This window comes from Salmo salar, chromosome ssa20 (assembly GCF_905237065.1).
Source record: "Salmo salar chromosome ssa20, Ssal_v3.1, whole genome shotgun sequence".
In the NCBI taxonomy this organism is placed as follows: Eukaryota; Metazoa; Chordata; class Actinopteri; order Salmoniformes; family Salmonidae; genus Salmo; species Salmo salar.
In genome coordinates, this window is record NC_059461.1 from 15,166,293 (window position 1) to 15,183,978 (window position 17,686).

Sequence of the window (17,686 nt, forward strand, 5' to 3'; positions counted from 1 at the left end):
GACGCTCCCCATCCAACCTGACAGAGCTTGAGAGGATCTCTAGAGATGAATGGGAGAAACTCCCCAAATATAGGTGTGCCAAGCTTGTAGCGTCATACCCATGAAGACTGAGGCTGTAATCGCTGCCAAAGGTGCTTCAACAAAATACTAAAGGGTCTGAATACTTATGTAAATGTAATATTACAGTTGTTTATTTTTAATACATTTGGAAACATTTCTAAAAAAGTTTTTTTTTTGCTGTCATGTGTTATTGTGTGTAGATTGATGAGTAAAAAAAACAATGTAATTTTAGAATAAGGCTGTAACATAAAGTGTGGAAAAAGTCAAGGGGTCTGAATACCTTCCGAATGCACTGTAGGCTTTTATTTTTCCATTGGCCTTTCCAGAATGGTTCAAGCAAATATATGGTCAATGTGTAACCCAGTATATGCTAGTACTCTTCTCACCCTGAGTCTGGATGAGGTGGAGGATTTTGGCAGTGATCTGCCTGCCAATCTCAGCATCCGCCAGCATGGCCTCCCTGTTCAGCCTCTCCAGCTGGCCCAACAACATCAGCACCCTGGAGTTACTGGGAACACTGGGAGAGAGAGAGACAAAGAGGTTTAATACTTAACATATACCTTGGCATCAGGTCATGCTCTCATAAAGCAAATAGTCTCCAGGGTCATGATCATTTGGCACCACACAGAGGGGGAAGAAGGACAGAAACCGGGAGCGACTACCTGGACTCGTCCAATAAGAAATGCTTATTTTCCCTTTCTGTTGTGAAACATTTTAAAGTATTTCCCATAGTGCGCCCTAATGAACAAAACTATGCTCTGGTTATATTACGCTAATGTGGGGCAGTGAGGTCAAAGGTCACAGCCATGGGAGAGAGAATCTAAACGTAGAAATAGACCAAATGTCTTTCATATGCCCTTATAAAGACAGTGCGAGACCAAGGGAGAGAGGGAAAAAAGAGACAAACAGACCAAAATACACTGAGTGAGAGACTGCTCAAACACAACACAAAAGACAAATGCACACACATGCTCACAGACATATTAGCTAGACTAAACAGCAGAGACAGTCACACTAAGAGAGAGTCAAACAATCTACCAAGCCCAGAGTTAATGAAAAGTTAGCCTATAAATTGAGCTGCCTACGCCATTGAAATATTAGTTCTGGAGCTGGCACTATTACTGCATAACCGTGTAGTTATGGATGTCATGAAAATAAAATAAAAGTCATAACAGTTTGAAGAAAAAAAAAAACGGAAATAAAACATGTATTTAACATATACCCAGGAATCAAGAAGAAATGGAAGAAAAAAGGGCAGAAAGTGGGGACTACCTGGACTCGTCCAATAAGAAATGATTATTTTTGCTTTCTGTTGCGAAACAGACTGAAGATGGGACGGCCGGAATTTGTGCAGTTGAGTCCATTTCTGCGGTAAAATGGACTCTTAATAATGTGATGAAACGTTGTTTCTCCTTGCTGAAATAAGCAAGGTGTTGTAGCAAACAAGTCTTTGGTTGACTTGGCAATGCCCCCCACAATACAGCACACTCTGCTACCGCACGAAAGATCCAACAGGACCCTGTATTGACCCTTTTTTGCACTAACTCAATGCACACACACTGGACTCTAACAACACACTCGGACACAATAAAACGTCACAAAAAGGTGCTAGGTGTTCGATTTGCCTGCTAGGATGCAAGGAGCCTCCCAGCTCCGCTAAAACCATTGACGCTGCGTGCCGTTTTCAAGGGATTGTTAAATGTTAACTATTTGGGTTGTAATATCACCTCTTGAAGAGCATAGTCAGAACTACAAATGTCGGGTTACTCCATGCAAAACAATTGCGCACCTTTAGCTCGATCGTCAGAGTTACACAACAAGTAACTGAATGCTTTTCATGATCAGTAAACATCAATTTTGTCATTTCAGATACGTAGGGTAGCCTCAAGATCTCTCTCAATATTGGCCACCATGAATTGGATATTTGAGCGATATAAAAAGTGAACTATAGCTGACCAGTATGAGTGGTTAGGTTAATTTCCCATCCTTTGTGGGCTCTGCCTGTCAAGCAGCAGAAGGGCACATATCGAATTATTGTTAGCTGATTATGTTTACTTCTCAAGCTATCGGTAGAAAGTTGTACAGTTGGCTAACCAGTGGTAAGTAGACCTAATGTACTTTTTTCGCCAACCAACGTACCTAGTGAAGTTAACTAACATTATCCCCTTTTCAACATTGTTTTTAAGAGTGCTTATATCACGATTGCTGCTGACAGACATGATACATTGATTGATGGACCACGTCAAATTGGCTAGCTAGCTAATAACAGATCACCTCAATACGGCTAGTTAACGAGCTAACTTTCAGGGGATAAACTAGATGGCTATATCCAAATATTGTTAAAGTTTCTTGGACTTGCCGATGTCAAGCTCTTCCCAAAATCTCTGATGAACCAAGCCAAATGATGCATGTTGTTTGCTTAGCTAGCTACCTACATGCCAAATGGATAAGCTACCCCCCTACCCTACGTATCTGAAATGACATGATCAATTGACGTTTACTGATCATGAAAAGCAAACCGTTCCTTGCTGTATAACTCTGACGATAGAGGTAAATGTGTTGTTTTGGCTGTATGCTCTTCAAGAGGTGATGATCATTAAAACCAAATAGTTATAACATGTATTTAACAATCCCTTGCCACCCAACAGCCAATCGAACGCTCTGCACCGTATTGTAACGTTTTATTGATAACGACCCTTTTATTGTGATGCAATCATTTCCATGGTAATGTCGAATGTTCATTCAACTTATGTTAAAATGCTGTGGCTCATGCAATGGAATGTATTTTTTTGTAATGTTAGTTGAATAGTCCCAGTTCGTATTATCACATCCAGCCCTGACTGGGAGTCCCATAGGGCGGCCCAGCGTCGTCCGGGTTTGGCCGTCATTCTAAATAAACACTTGTTCTTAACTGACTTGCCTATCTAAATGAAGGTTCAATTTAAAAAAAAAAAACATGTATACAATTTCTACTCCATTGGCTCACAGCAAAAACGTCACCCTTTTCAAACGCAATTTTCTTGTCCAGCATGTTTTAGTCAATTATAAAACTACATTTAAGAAAAGTACAACATATCTAAAGATTACTTTCAAACATTGACGTGATATTGTCGGGCTTCCTCATGCCCCTTTTCATGTCGGTGCTAACAGCTACGTGACGTGAACGAGTGCTAGCTAGCTGTAGTACTGACCGGAAAATTAAGCTAACCAAGAAAACCAACGGACTATACAGCTACAAGTAGTGAGTGGAGTTACAAATGGACTATACTAAAGTTAAATGTCTTATTTGTGATGAAATGTTTTCCACACACATACAGTGCCTTCAGAAAGTATTCATACCCCTAGACTTATTCCACATTTTGTTGTTACAGCCTGAATTCTAAATTGATTCAATTGACTTTTCCCCCCACCCATCTACACACAATACCGCATAATGAGAAAGTGGAAAAATGCTTTCAAAATATGTTTGCAAATTTATTGGAAATGAAATACTGAAATATCATTTACATACTGTACAATGCCTTCAGGAATTATTCATACCCCTTCCCTTATTCCACATTTGTTTGTGTTACTGCCTGAATTCAAAATGGATTAAATAGATTTATTTCTCACCCATCTACACACAACGACCCATAATGGCAAAGTGAAAACATGTTTTAAGAAATGTTTGCTAAAATACAGAAATATCTCATTTACATACGTATTCACACCCCTGAGTCAGTACATGTTAGAATCACCTTCAAACACTATGCAAGACTAATGTAAGACTAATGCTAAAGTAAGAAAAGGCTAGTTATTACAGTCCCCAAACAGTTATTGACCCCAGCAGTGAATGTTTGACAGAGGAACCTAAAATAGCTAGGGTCAAGATGGCATCATGACTGGCCCTGGCTGGTTTAATGACCTGTGGTTGTGCTGTCCTTAGACTGATCTTTCAGTGTCACAAGACATTGAGCAAACTACAGTGTATAATATGAGGGCAAGGGGCAGTGTGTGAGAGACATTAATCTGGCAGAAAGAAAGAACTGCGTGTGTGTCCCGAGACAATGGTTACTCACCCTTTCTCAGTGGTCATTTTGGGCTTATTCATTTTTTCTCACACACGTCAACATTTCACATCAACTGCAAATAAAGAAAAGCAAGAATCAGCAATGCAACACAGTTGTCATTCCCTGTCTGGACTTTAATGTTCACCCCTGTAAATCCCAGTCTATCCTTTCTATTATATCCCGTGGCAAGATGAGATCAACAACGTGGAGAGATGGCACTAAATGATCAACCCGCATCGATATATCCAATGTAACAAAATAGGGCCGGTCTTGCTGTCTATCCAGCTCAACTTGTTTAACCAAAACAAAAGGGTGTCCAGTAGAATTAAAGGGCTCCAGGGTCAGGAAACGAAAGAGCTGTGACTATGTAATTAAGCCACTTAGCTAAGGTAATCAGACCAAAAGCATTGCAAGCCAATAGGAGAAAAAAAAACTAGTAAAGAGAGAAGACAAAAGCAGCATGTATGTAGACATTTGACCTGGGTCATTAATGAGTTGTTACCATTCATTATGCCATTGATGATTTAAAACAGTGTGTAGCCTATACTGTAAGCACTATTCCTGGATATAAAATTGGAGGCCATATTTTTTTTTTAAATCAACAAGGATGTAACTAGTGAACCTACATGTACAGCCAGCTGTTGTTAGCCAAGGGGACTGACATGAAAAACCGAGAGAATCCTGTTCTTCACTCAGTCGACCTGAGCTAGTCTGCCCTGTTGTCAGGTATTTGCAGCAAGGATCTTCAGCTAGCTAACGTCAGCTAACTAGCGTACGTTTTCAACAAAACTATCCCTATTGCCAGCATCAAAGTGTGAATAGCTAAATGCCCCAACTGCTGTAGAAGGGCCTAATCAATGTAGCTAACGTTAAACGTCATCTGCTAGACTGGCTATCTGCCAAATGTGTTGTTGCAAAATGCACTTATTCATATCTTCATTGACAACAACATCACCAGAGTCAGCACAGCGGCTAGCTAGCTAACTAGCAGTGACCGACTGGTTTACGAAATAACTGGCTGGCGGGTAATAAGGACATCACAGCCCCCACTGCACCTGCTCAGTGTCCATTCAGTTTTCTAGCTAACGTTAGCGTAGCTAGCTAGCGTTCCTGCTAACTTAGCTAGCCATTTGTAAATAATGTCAGAGACATGCACTAATATGCTGAAAAAATATTAAAACATAAACATTTTACGAACCTAGGTATATGGAAAGTTAGTGTTGTCCCATTAGGACGAGGCAATCCCTAGATGTAAGTGTGTTGCCTGAAACGATACCCCGATGTACAAACCCTCTACTGGGTTGGAGAGCTGTCAAGAAGAACTGCCAGGACCCATGAATAACGCGAGAATGCAAATTTTGTTTTTAGATGTGACGCGAAAATATGCGACTGAGCATTTCAGAATGAACGCATACTGTAAACGCGGATCAAAGATCAGACATAATGTAGCAATAATATATACGGCAAAACCCCCACACTGACCTAGAACCATGAAATTAAAAAAAACCTGACCTGAAACCAGCACCTACTGACCCAAACAGACCCTCCAAGGATTTGCATAGCTATGTTGTGGGACTTCATGTCCCAACGTGCAATGTAACGTCATATTTGTGCTTCTTCCCGAGCCTCGGACAACTAGCTAGTAACGCTAGCAGTTAGCAAGGTATGTATGGTCAAAGATCACGCCAATGTTACTAAAATTGGCAATATGTTTAATGCAATGGCTTAATATATATTATCTTTAAATTGTGTGATATGCACGATTAAACATTTTTGTTTATACAGAGAGTCCAAACTAGCTAGTTAGCGTCAACGACATTAGCCCGCTCGTCTGGTTTATGGTTTCCACTAGTTACCACAGCCACAAAGTCAAAATTGGTTTCATCGTAAAAATTCATGAAAACAAAAATGTGCTTTTTGGTTTTAATTTAAGGTTAGGCATAAGGATAGCAGTGTAGTTAAGGTTTAAAAATCACATTAAGAATATTATGTGTAGAAATAGGCGGGGTTTATATATATATATTTATCATAGCTATTAGCTTCTAACAATGACTAGCTAGTGAAAAGACGGCACACTCGGTGTTTCATTACAAATTGCGATTAGCTAGTTCTCTTATTGAATGAAACCTTCACAGACCTGATAGTTAGCCAGCAGATCCGACCCGCTTGCATACAGCTGCGCTACTATGGTCAGACAGGCTTCCTGTGCGTAGATAATGACGCCACTGAGCAGGCAGGAGATATGGCTCGGAAAATGTACCTCAATCCAGGAATGAGAAATGTGTTGTACTCTGAATTGTCCCATTATCCCAACTGTTACACCAAGAAGATTGAATGACTGCTAGTTTTTAAGTAAACTCGGAGAGGAAGAGAGAGGCCCAACTTGGGGGAAAATCTGTCTCCTTCCAGCAGGTAGTGTTTTTTTCGCTCACCAAGCAATGAGTTTTTGTGTGGCAGTCAATAAAAGTGTGTCGAATTTGGTCCACAAAAAAATGTATGGCTTATTTGCCACGTGAGGTTTATTTGATAAAAGTTTCTAATGCTTATGTTGTTACACGTATGTGGATATATGTATGACACGTGACATTCCAGAGCTGTCTCGAGATTCCTATGCATATTCATGGCATGAGGCTAGTAGCATATCATCCCTCTCCATTGATGGTGCTTTCAAGACAACTGGAAACTCAGGAAAAAAACAAGGTTGAATCATGATGTCAGTGATCTTTAGGTCGGAAAGTTGGAGCTCTAGAAAGAGGCCAGAGTTCCCAACTTGGAATTCCCGAGTTGGATGACTGTTGAAAACAAATTTTCCCAGTTGGAGCAAATTGTTTTCTGAGTTCACAGTTGGTTTCACGTAAAACAATTTTCAAAATAGTGTGCCTTCAACAGGATTCGACCTCATATCCTTACATCCCTGAATGGTCCATTGTTCCCTACTCTACCTACTAAGCTACCGGTCAGTTGAAACTTTCTGTACAAAATCCTATACTATATTTGTAAGTACGGTATCTGGTAGAGGTCTACGTTTGAAAGCAGCTTGGAATCGAAGAAAGCACTGGAACCACAGCCAAATTAGTGGGATCTCATATTTTGCAACACACGTTTTGAAAAAGCATGTGATCAAACAAAACTTTGTACATCGTTGATGACGTACTTCTGATAAAGTGAAACATACATCAGCACACTGCTTAATGATGTCGACGTGTGCCTCCGAGCTCCGATATCAAACATAACATCACTACCATTATGAAATGGCAAGTTGCGTTGATCAACAATTGCGCTAATTGGCTGACACTGCCATTTCAAAATGGCTGTGTGGCTTCTGCTACCTAGCATGAGGATGAAAAGGACAGTTTTCCAGAAAAACTAACAATCTTTCAATCATCTGTGTAACAGTTGGGCTAATCGGACAATTTGGAGTACAACGCATTTCTCATCCCTGGACTGAGGTACGTTATCCAAGCCATATCTGGCGCCAGCTCCATCGTGTCGTACTCTACACAGGAAGCCTGTCCAACCCTAGTGCTGCTGTAAGCAAGTGGGTCGGATCTGCTGGTTAACCTGACAGTCAGCATAGACTTGAATAAGGATAGCCTGCTGAGTCCCCTAGTAACAGACACTTGGATCACTGTCTCAGAACGTTTCCATTGCACTAGCGCCCGCAATTAAGGCCATTTTAGGCATTAACTCAAGCTGCTTAGTCGCTCTACACATCAGCATGTTAATCCCTCAAGGAGTCTGATCTTACTTTGACCTGTCTGTTTGGTAAAGTGGATATTACACCCTAACAAGTGTTGTATTTCTCACACACCATCCTACTCTTCAATTTTGAGGCCTATTAGTTGAAGTTTCAGGCCGCCTCAATCCTCAAAATAGCTCTGTCATACATTAATAGTTGCCTTCAGATTTGCTTTGACACAGGTATAAGGTCTATGCTTATGCTATTTACAGCATGTCATAACTCCCTTGCTATCTGGCATATAGGCCAGTTTCTAAACAGAGATTGTATAGTATGTATATCCGTCTAACACGAACCCACCTAGCCCAATATTGGACTAAAGGAGCCTAACGTTATTCCTTAGTCCAAGGACCTTACATGTTTTGTTTAAAGGCTGAATTGGCTCTGGAAGCCAATGCAGTACTGTTCTAGAAACATAAATCCCTCTACTTTCATATCACATCAAAATCATTTCACAAATGGAAAATACACACTTTTAACCCAGTTGCAGCCGACAGTATTTTTTAGTGACAACACGATTGTGGCGTTGGTCTTCCATTTACACACAAGTGGTCGGAGATTTAGATAGCTAATTACATTTTAGTCATTTAGCAGACGCTCTTATCCAGAGCGACTTACAGTAGTGAATGCATACATTTCATACATTTCATTTCATGCATTTCTTTTTTTTTCGAACTAGCACAGGTCGTCCACTCTGTCTCCCGTCTTTTCCGTAAACAAGTGTTGTAATATGGAAATATGGCTGTGTGTGAACCCTATCCCTATAAAAGCTGTATATCAATTTAATATTTATGAAAGATAAGGTCCTTATGCTTCCAAAACCAATGAGTGTTAATGTTCAGACCGAGAGTCGCGGCTCTTAACAAAACTCCCCCCTACAGAAGACTCCTTCGTCAAATGACTTATGTGTAATGTAATGGAACTGAGAGACATGATCAAGGGCTAGAACTGACCGGGCTACTTATTTACCTACCTGTGTTTGTGCCTGTTTGACAACGCTTTTCCCACATCAGAGGGTATTTCTGTGACCTGTGGACGGTTCTGATAACGAATGCGTTGTTTGCATTGCCCGAGCAGTGCCCAGGAAATAATACAATCTAATTGTTAAATGCTATCAACACCAAACATGGATGTCATTGTTTTGCATGCACACACGCCGTTCTACTTCCTGTCTGCGACAGCATGGTGCCAGTAGTGGAAGTTTGTGTTTTGATTTTGGGGGGGAGTGGTTGCATCTAACAAATGGATGTAATTCTTCATTGGGCACTGCTCAGCGACACAAACAATGAGTTTTCAATCACAATTGTCTACCAATTACGGATATACCTTTGTTTGTGGGAAACGTGTCGCCAAACAGGGACAGTCACGGGCTGGCAAATAACTTGCAAGGTGAGTACATTTTATACAGCTAGACCAGAGTTCCACTGGGTATCTGTCACTAGAACACAGTTCCACTCTGGTCTAGGAAATTGGCTATCTGGCCTATTGAACATCCACACTGAAGTCAGAAGAGAAGTGTGTCATGTACTTCTACTGGGTTTACTTTCAGCTTTAACCATGGTGATGAAGTCATCAGTTGAGGATGATGATGTGGGATGGGGACTGGGTGTCCCAGAGAAGATGAGGAACAATGCAAACTGGGTGGACATTACACATGACTTCAAAGAGGCATGCAAAGGTACAAGGTGTGTGTGTGTGTGTGTGTGTGTGTGTGTGTGTGTGTGTGTGTGTGTGTGTGTGTGTGTGTGTGTGTGTGTGTGTGTGTGTGTGTGTGTGTGTGTGTGTGTGTGTGTGTGTGTGTTACATGCTTTAACACCGTATTTCAGGATCTGCTAGTGATGTCTGTTCTTGGGGGGCTTTTGATACTTGCCCCTCTCGTTTGTTTGTTAGACAGTTCCGAAATACCTGGTAAATTGGGTTTCTCATCGAAAGATTGGTGTAAATCACACAACCAGTAAAAGAAAGGGCTGTACAGTACAGCAGTTCCTAATGTATAGCCAGTGTTTTCAGCTCTGGGAATTTGGTGCCACCAGTCTGAAATGCAAGCTGGATGGCACAGGTTAAGATGCCCTGCTGACCCCACTGACATCAATGCATGACTAATTCAATTTAAGTAGAAGTTAGGATTCACCCTTTGTGGTCTAACTCCTATTTGATGATGAGTTCCTGTGTACCTCATTATACAGTACATGCTGGTGTTACACTATACTACTGTAACACAAATGCTGCTCTGGCTTTCATCCGTATAGTTCAGATGACTGAGTACAGTTGCATTTGTTCTCTCTGTATTTACAGAGCTCAACCTTGGGGAGTTACTCCATGACAAATTGTGAGTATGAGTGTTTGTTTGTTTCACACACTGTTCTAATCAACCATTAGTGAAATGCTTAAGTGCTTGCAGTCTGTCTCATTAATGAATACTGGGTATCTATCACTAGACAACACACACACACTTTAGGTCTTTCTAATGGCACGTTTTCCAGCAGGTTTGGCCTGTTTGAGGCTATGTCCGCCATTGAGATGATGGACCCCAAGATGGACGCCGGGATGATTGGCAACCAGGTCAACAGGAAAGTCCTCAGCTTTGAACAGGCAGTCAAGGTATGGCTCTGATATCTAGAGTTTCAGACTGTGAAATGAAAACGGTGGTGTGATGTTGAACCTTTAGTGAGGTGCATTATAGTCCATAAAGACTCTTCCCCCTCCCTTTCCTATCCTCTCTCTCGTCCTGTTTTGTCTCTAGGATGGTTCCATCAGAGTGAGGGACCTCAGTCTTCCTGAGCTGATTGGGATCATGGACACCTGTTTCTGCTGCTTGGTCAGTTTTATCAATACCAAACTGAATCAACAAACGATGCATAATAATTACCAATCAAAACAAACGTGTGTGTGTGTGTGTGTGTGTGTGTGTGTGTAGATCACCTGGCTGGAGGGTCACTCCCTAGCCCAGACAGTGTTCACCTGCCTGTACGTCCACAACCCTGACCTGATCGAGGACCCCGCCCTCAAGGCCTTCACTCTGGGCATCCTCAAGGTGTGCGACATCGCCCGCGAGAAGGTCAACAAAGCTGCAGTGTTCGAGGAGGTAAGCCACTTGATCCCTTTGGGCTTTTGCACACACAGTCACGCCAATGGCCATAAAAATTGGCAAAACGGCACCAACAGATCTGGGACCAGGAGAACGCGCACACTCTCTCTATCTCCTATAATCCTGTCTATGGGACACAGTTAGGCTTGCAAAATTCCCGGGAACTTTCAATAAATTCCCTGGTTTTCCAGAAGTCCTGGTTGGAGGTTTCCCGGAATCAGAAGGGAATAAGCAGGAAATCCGGAATCCTCCAACCAGGATTTCTGGAAAACCAGGGAATTTATTGAACGTTCCTGGAATTTTGCAACCCGCTGTACCCTCCTACGTCTTCTGATCTGAAACAACGCTTTGTTTCTAGGTGTAATATTCAAGATCCTGTTCTATGTTCTGTCTCCAGGAGGATTTCCAGGCCATGACGTATGGCTTCAAGATGGCCAACAATGTGACAGATTTACGGGTTACAGGTGATGTTCATGTGATGGGCTTAGTCAGTGTTGTGGTCCATGTATGGTATTGGTGGTATAGAATATATATGATTAATGTATGTGTGTACCAAATTAACCTTCTACCAACAGGTATGCTGAAGGATGTTGAGGAAGAGTTACAGAGAAGAGTTAAGGTACAGTACTTTCACAGTACTTTCTTCCCGTGAACTAACATCACAACACGACTACACCCTGGCAGAATGGCCAAACGCATTACTGAATAATATCGCTCATCCTTAACTTTCAATGACCGCAAGTGTGTACAGTACCACCAACAGAACTGCACAGCTCATCCGTCACAAGGTATCTCCTCTTCCTCTCTCTCTCTCCTTTCCCTCTCCCTCTCATTCCCTCTTTTTCTCTCCGGTAGAGCACACGCAGTCGCCAGGGCGAGCAGCGGAACCCAGAGGTGGAGTTGGAAGTAAGACTCTGTCACTCTCTCCCTTTGGGTATATCCACCAGTCCACCTTATTGTCTCTCCCATCTGATGGCCTTAAATCGACCCCTAACCCTCATGCCCTATGTACTGTTGATCTAAGATAGGTCAAAATCCCACCTAGCTTATCAGAAGAACACTTATAGCCTTATCTATACACCTATAAAATTATTTCAGCGTGCATAGGGTGTAGTGTAGCGTCTAGGGGTCGATTTGGACTTCGGCATATATCCCATGCCTTCTGCCATGCCCAGTCCACCAGAGCTCAGAGTGAGGCAGCCTTTCAGTAAGACAAGCCTGGAATTTGCAGCCGTTTCTCGAAGAAGAAAAAAACGGACCAATCCCCCAAAATGGAGAGGTTTTTGGGTGGTCGGAAGGAACGTTGTACGACAGAGCTAAATCTGTGTGTCCCTAGGGCCTACAAAGATATATTGTGTGTTTTTTGCAATTGTGTGTGTGTGTGCTTCTGTGACTGAACTTTTTCCTATGCCTCCTTTCTCAGCATCAGCAATGGATAGCACTTTTCAGTAGGATCAAGTTTACACGTCTTCTACTGACAGCGCTGATCGCCTTCACTAAGAAAGAGGTAACACACACATTTAGCTTAGCTTCACTAAGAAAGATGTAACACACACATTTAGCTTAGCTTCACTAAGAAAGAGGTAACACACACATTTAGCTTAGCTTCACTAAGAAAGAGGATCATGTGCATACCGGTATGCTGATTGTTTTTTGATTGGGCGTGTAATTGGTTGACTGATGCGTGATGTCATGTTGGATCTGTCAGACCAGCTCAGTGAGTGAAGCCCAGAAACTCATGCAGCAGGCAGCAGATCTCCTCCCAGACCTCCACTCCAGCATCGAGCATGGAATTCAGTACCAGAACGACACTACTAAAGGAGGTAACACGCGCGCACACACACTACACCATGTAACCTAGGCCCAGTGTGTCCCTCACTACCGTAAGAGGCAATGTTACACTCGTTGGAGAACCTCTGACCCCCCCCCCCCGCGTTCCAGATCAACCGATCATGATGGGGTTTGAACCGCTGGTGAACCAGAGACTGCTGCCCCCCACTTTCCCCCGCTATGCCAAGATCCTCAAGAGGGAGGAGATGGTCAACTACTTCAGCAAGCTCATCGACCGCATCAAGACCGTGTGCGAGGTCATCAACACAACTAACCTACATGGAATTCTGGTACTACGTCTGTAAATACTACAATAATAATTACAATACTACATTCTGACAATACTTCTGTAATGGTCTGCCTGTTAGAATATTTGCTAAAGGTTATAGTAATGTTTTAATGTTCTGCTTTAAGGACTTTTTCTGCGAGTTCAGTGAGCAGTCCCCTTGCGTCCTCTCCAGGTCTCTGCTGCAGGTAAGCAACATTCTCCCTCGTGATTGGTGCGTCTGGACAGTTCTCTCCTCTGATTGGTCCTGTTCTGATGAATCCCCTCCCTGTCTCTAGACAACGTTCCTGATAGATAATAAGAAAGTGTTTGGGACCCAACCAATGCAGGACTTGATCAAAGACGCTCTGAGGTACTTTGTCAGCCCGCCGGTGCTCTCCTCCAAGTAAGTCATTGAAGATTGGAGTGTTTCTATGGCCCAACCTTCAAATGCTTTAGAAATGCAGCCTTCCTACCTTCCTTGAAGTCATAAGAGATCTGAATTGGTTGGAGTGGTGTTTAAAATGGTGGCAATGTTGCTTTCACCTATCAAAACACCACAAAGGAAGGAAGGAAGGAAGGAAGGCAGGATATGTATGTCTGAGGTATTCGAACAGGGCCTACGAGTTTGTGTTCAAGCTCTATCTCTAGGACTGACTGATCCATGCGTTGCCTCTGCAGGTGCTGCCTGCATAATAACCACCAGGCCAAGGACTACATTGACTCCTTTGTCACACACTGCTCAAGGGTAAGTCACCTGGCTGCGTTCCAAGGCCTCTTTTCTCTATATTAATGTCACAATCCTTCATTTGTGTGTTTTTTTCCCCCCCAGACCGAACGGCATCGCCGCCACTTGGTTTGCTATGAAGTTGAGGGGTGGAGCTAGGGGAAAATGTAACCACTCAAAATTCATAGATGGAGCCGTGGCTCTGACTATCAACATGATAGTTTTAAACATATTCTGAAGATATTATAGGCTTATCATTTATTTATTTTTCTCTCCAAACAATGGACTGAAACGACCTTGTTCGGTTTCCCTGCAGCCCTTTTGCAGTCTCATCCAAATCCACGGACACAACCGCGCTCGGCAGAGAGACAAACTAGGCCACATCCTGGAGGAGTTTGCCACACTGCAGGATGAGGTGTGTGTGTGTGAGAGAGGGAGAGAGACAGCGTTTGCATTCGCGTTGCTGTTTAGTGATGTATGTGATCTACAATGTGTGTGTGTGAGTGTGCGCGCGCTTGACTGCATGTCGCTGTTCTCCTGCGATTGACTTATGGGACTGATGCGGCGGCGCCCCCTGCAGGCAGAGAAGGTGGACGCGGCGCTGCACAGCCTGCTGATGAAGCTGGAGCCCCAGAGACAGCACCTGGCCTGCCTGGGCACCTGGGTCCTCTACCACAACCTGCGCATCATGATCCAGTACCTGCTCAGCGGCTTCGAGCTGGAACTCTACAGCATGCACGAGTACTACTACATCTACTGGTGAGGAGCGTACGCACGTGTGTTCCAAAAGTGCATGTTCCATGTGTACACTTGACTGAGAGGTGTGTGTGTGTGTGTGTGTGTAGGTATCTGTCAGAGTTCCTGTACGCATGGCTCATGTCCACTCTGAGTCGGGCAGACAGCTCTCAGGTGGCTGAGGAGCGCCTCCTGGAGGAGCAGCAGAAAGGGCGCAGCAGCAAGAAAACCAAGAAGAAGAAGAAAGGCCAAGGGGGTCAGGATCAAGTCGTACATTATTTGCATTGCATTGAATACATCTGGGAGTACACCGCCCGTCCCCATCCATAACTTGTTCCTCAATAAGAATGTGTTTGCGCCTGCAGCTCGCCCCCTCAGCAGAGAAATCACCATGAGCCAAGCCTACCAAAACATGTGTGCTGGCATGTACAAGGTAAGTGTGCACACACACACGAACTTGTCCTACACATGTTATGTGTCCTCTGCCCTGGCTCAGTTGTAGTCCCGTTTTCTATCCAGACAGCATAAACACACACACACTCTCTCACACACACACACACACACACACTGAATTCCTGTCTGGTGCAGACTATGATCGCCCTGGATATGGACAGGAAGGTGCGGAAGCCGCAGTTTGAGTTGGACAGCGAGCAGGTGCGCTACGAGCACCGCTTTGCCCCCTTCAACAGCGTGGTCACTCCGCCGCCAGTCCATTACATCCAGTTCAAGGTAACGTAGTGTCACCAACCGTCGCTAGCGTTTTCATGTGTCTGTGGTGCATTCCGGGTCAACATATTTGCAGACACGCTGCAACGAATATCAGGAATTACATGTTATGGCGGAGATATAAAAAAATATATATATATAATCTGTAACGTGACCTGTTTCTCTCCGTGTGTGTCGGCTGTAGGAGATGTCCGATCTGAAGAAGTACACTCCTCCTCCCAAGTCAGCTGACCTCTACATGGCGGCCAGCAAACACTTCCAGCAAGCCAAACTCATCCTGGAGAACATCCCCACCTCCGAACCAGAGGTCAGCTAACCCTATAACCCGATAATAGTAGTAGAAGCAGCAGTAGTAAAATACATTGTGCCTCATGTTTGTGGGTCTGAATTGCCTCTTTTAATTTGCTGATTGTTGCAGGTGAATCGGATCCTAAAAGTTGCCAAACCCAACATTGTGGTCATGAAGCTACTTGCCGGGGGGCACAAGGAGACAAAGGTAACAACACATCATAATGTAATGAGCAAAACGTAAACAAAGTATTTGGGGAATTTAAACATTTCTCGGGCATTATTGTTGTTTGGTGATAAGAAAAATGGTACTCCCCATCTCTAGGTACTACCAGAGTTTGATTTCTCTGCTCACAAGTACTTCCCTGTGGTCAGGATAATCTGAATCCAAGCCCTGCGTTACTATGACAACTCAAACCCAGTACCCTCCTCCCTGACCCAAGAGTGGCATGTGAGCCCAAAACGGAGACCAACTCAACAATATTACCATCTGTGTTACTCTATGTCACTGTGGTAGGACAGAGACAACAACATTGTTATATATGTCCCATTATGGCACCTGAGATCATGGCCTTCTCCATTTTGAAGTAGTCAATTTTCTTCTACTCCTTCTATGAGTTGGTAAACAACCTTAAAGGTTGCATACTGCCACCTATGGTGTGTTGTTTAAATGGGTATAAAGCCAGAGATTTACTGCCACCTGCAGTTATGGAATGTTTTCTGACAAGTATAATTCATTGGCTGATCCCTCCTGATGACCTGGATGGAATTATGTGATCCTTCCTTAACCCATAGGAAGGCTCACCCAGTTGACTACTTCAAAATGGTGGAAGTCCTCAGTTGCACTGCCCTTGCTAAAACAGGCTTTTGGCCCCTAGAGTCCTCTACTTCTGTGGCATTGACCCACAAAGGACTACAAATACCAGACGTCGCAGAGGACTGACAGAACTACATCCTCCACAATTCCCAAAACAAACTTGACTATGGTATTAAAATTATTTATTTTTTGTAATCTCTGTCATACACTTCCTCAATAAAAACCTATGATTATTTAACAGTTCAGAAAATGTGTTCATTGACTGTTCAGTAAGCAACAAATCCATTGTAACAATCTAATGGCAACAAAAATCCATTGTGCAAAATTAAAAACCTATCCACAAGCAAAATATGTTCAACCATAATTTCCATTTGAATGAGTCTGCTATATAAAAAAATATACAAAACGTTTGTATTTGAAACATTTATAGTAGTGGGTCTGCCAGGTACACCAAGGATACACAGAGGTGACTTTTTAATTCAGAAAAAGCAACCATATCAATAAGTTACAAAATAGTTATGTTGTGAGCAGGATACATGATGGTCAAAGCTTGAATCATCCCTGCAAACCTTTCAAATGATAAAACCAAAACCTCATTACATTTTTCTAGTTTACATTTAGTCCATTTACCCAATTGCGAGTTACTTCAGAGTACAGAATGAAATGAAACTATTTATTTTTAATATTTTTTTTACCATCTATCAATAGGTGGACTTCTTTGCAAGGCATTGGAAAACCTCCCTGGTCTTTGTGGTTGAATCTGTGTTTGAAATTCACTACTCGACTGAGGGACCTTACAGATAATTGTATCTGTGGGATACAGAGATGGGTTAATCATTACTTTTTTAATGTTAACCACTACTATTGCACACAAAAGTAAATCAAATGTTGGTTGCGTATACATATTTAGCAGATGTTATTGCGGGAGTATCGAAATGCTTGTGTTACTAAAGGTGCAGTAATATCTAACAATACACACATCTAAAAAGTTAAAGGATGGAATGAAGAAATACAGTACATACATATGAAGTGGGTAAAACCATATGTAAACATTATTAAAGTGGCCAGTGTTCCATGTCTACGTACAGTACATAGGGCAGCAGCCTCTAAGTGCAGGTTTGAGTAACTGGGTGGTAGCCGGCTAGTGACAGTGACTAAAGTTCAGGGCAGGGTACTGGGCAGAGTCCTGCTAGTGGTGACAAAAATGTAAGTCTGATGGCCTTGAGATGGAAGCTGTTTTTCGGTCCCAGCTTTGATGCACCCGTACTGACCTCGCTTTCTGGATGGTAACAGGTTAAACAGGCTGTGGCTCGGGTTGCTGGGGTCCTTGATGATCTTCTTGGCCTTCCTGTGACATCGGAT

At 42.9% G+C, this 17,686-nt stretch overlaps 2 protein-coding genes across 8 annotated transcripts in view; one reads left to right on the top strand and one right to left on the bottom strand.

The window, feature by feature from the left end:
- Positions 1–6,351, bottom strand: part of LOC106580090 (cytosolic carboxypeptidase 1) — a 44,079-nt gene extending 37,728 nt beyond the window's left edge. For 3 of the 6 annotated variants that reach the window (XM_045702980.1, XM_045702979.1, XM_014160725.2), the window contains exons 1-3: positions 5,308–5,518; positions 4,119–4,182; positions 447–577 (exon numbers count right to left, since the gene is read on the bottom strand). In XM_045702980.1, the coding sequence (XP_045558936.1) occupies positions 447–577; positions 4,119–4,150 (163 nt within the window). In that variant the 5' untranslated portion in view covers positions 4,151–4,182; positions 5,308–5,518. Of the gene's footprint in view, positions 1–446; positions 578–4,118; positions 4,183–4,735; positions 5,033–5,307; positions 5,519–5,621; positions 5,707–6,246 lie in introns of those variants that run through there. The other 3 variants (XM_014160726.2, XM_014160727.2, XM_014160728.2) reach the window with 3 other exon arrangements.
- Positions 5,507–16,564, top strand: LOC106580091 (N-alpha-acetyltransferase 35, NatC auxiliary subunit). 2 transcript variants are annotated; one of them, XM_014160729.2, is made up of 23 exons: positions 5,507–5,772; positions 9,398–9,526; positions 10,144–10,177; positions 10,332–10,449; positions 10,592–10,666; positions 10,766–10,933; positions 11,334–11,400; positions 11,512–11,555; positions 11,792–11,842; positions 12,360–12,443; positions 12,645–12,759; positions 12,878–13,056; positions 13,181–13,240; positions 13,331–13,437; positions 13,713–13,779; positions 14,075–14,173; positions 14,339–14,517; positions 14,604–14,749; positions 14,859–14,926; positions 15,082–15,222; positions 15,404–15,526; positions 15,638–15,715; positions 15,833–16,564. In XM_014160729.2, the coding sequence occupies exons 2-23, from the start codon at positions 9,406–9,408 to the stop codon at positions 15,890–15,892; spliced, it is 2,184 nt and encodes a 727-aa protein (XP_014016204.1). In that variant the 5' UTR covers positions 5,507–5,772; positions 9,398–9,405; the 3' UTR covers positions 15,893–16,564. The 2 variants fall into 2 exon arrangements, with proteins under 2 accessions (XP_014016204.1, XP_014016205.1); XM_014160730.2 differs by having other exon boundaries at positions 10,335–10,449.
- Positions 16,565–17,686: the final 1,122 nt, after the last annotated feature.

Excerpts from the sequence above, each read along its gene's own strand:
- LOC106580091 (XM_014160729.2), top strand. The coding sequence starts at position 9,406 with ATGGTGATGAAGTCATCAGTTGAGGATGATGATGTGGGATGGGGACTG. Across the intron at positions 11,556-11,791 it reads AGTTACAGAGAAGAGTTAAG|AGCACACGCAGTCGCCAGGG; the intron begins GTACAGTACTTT and ends TCTCTCCGGTAG. Across the intron at positions 15,223-15,403 it reads TCCATTACATCCAGTTCAAG|GAGATGTCCGATCTGAAGAA; the intron begins GTAACGTAGTGT and ends TGTCGGCTGTAG.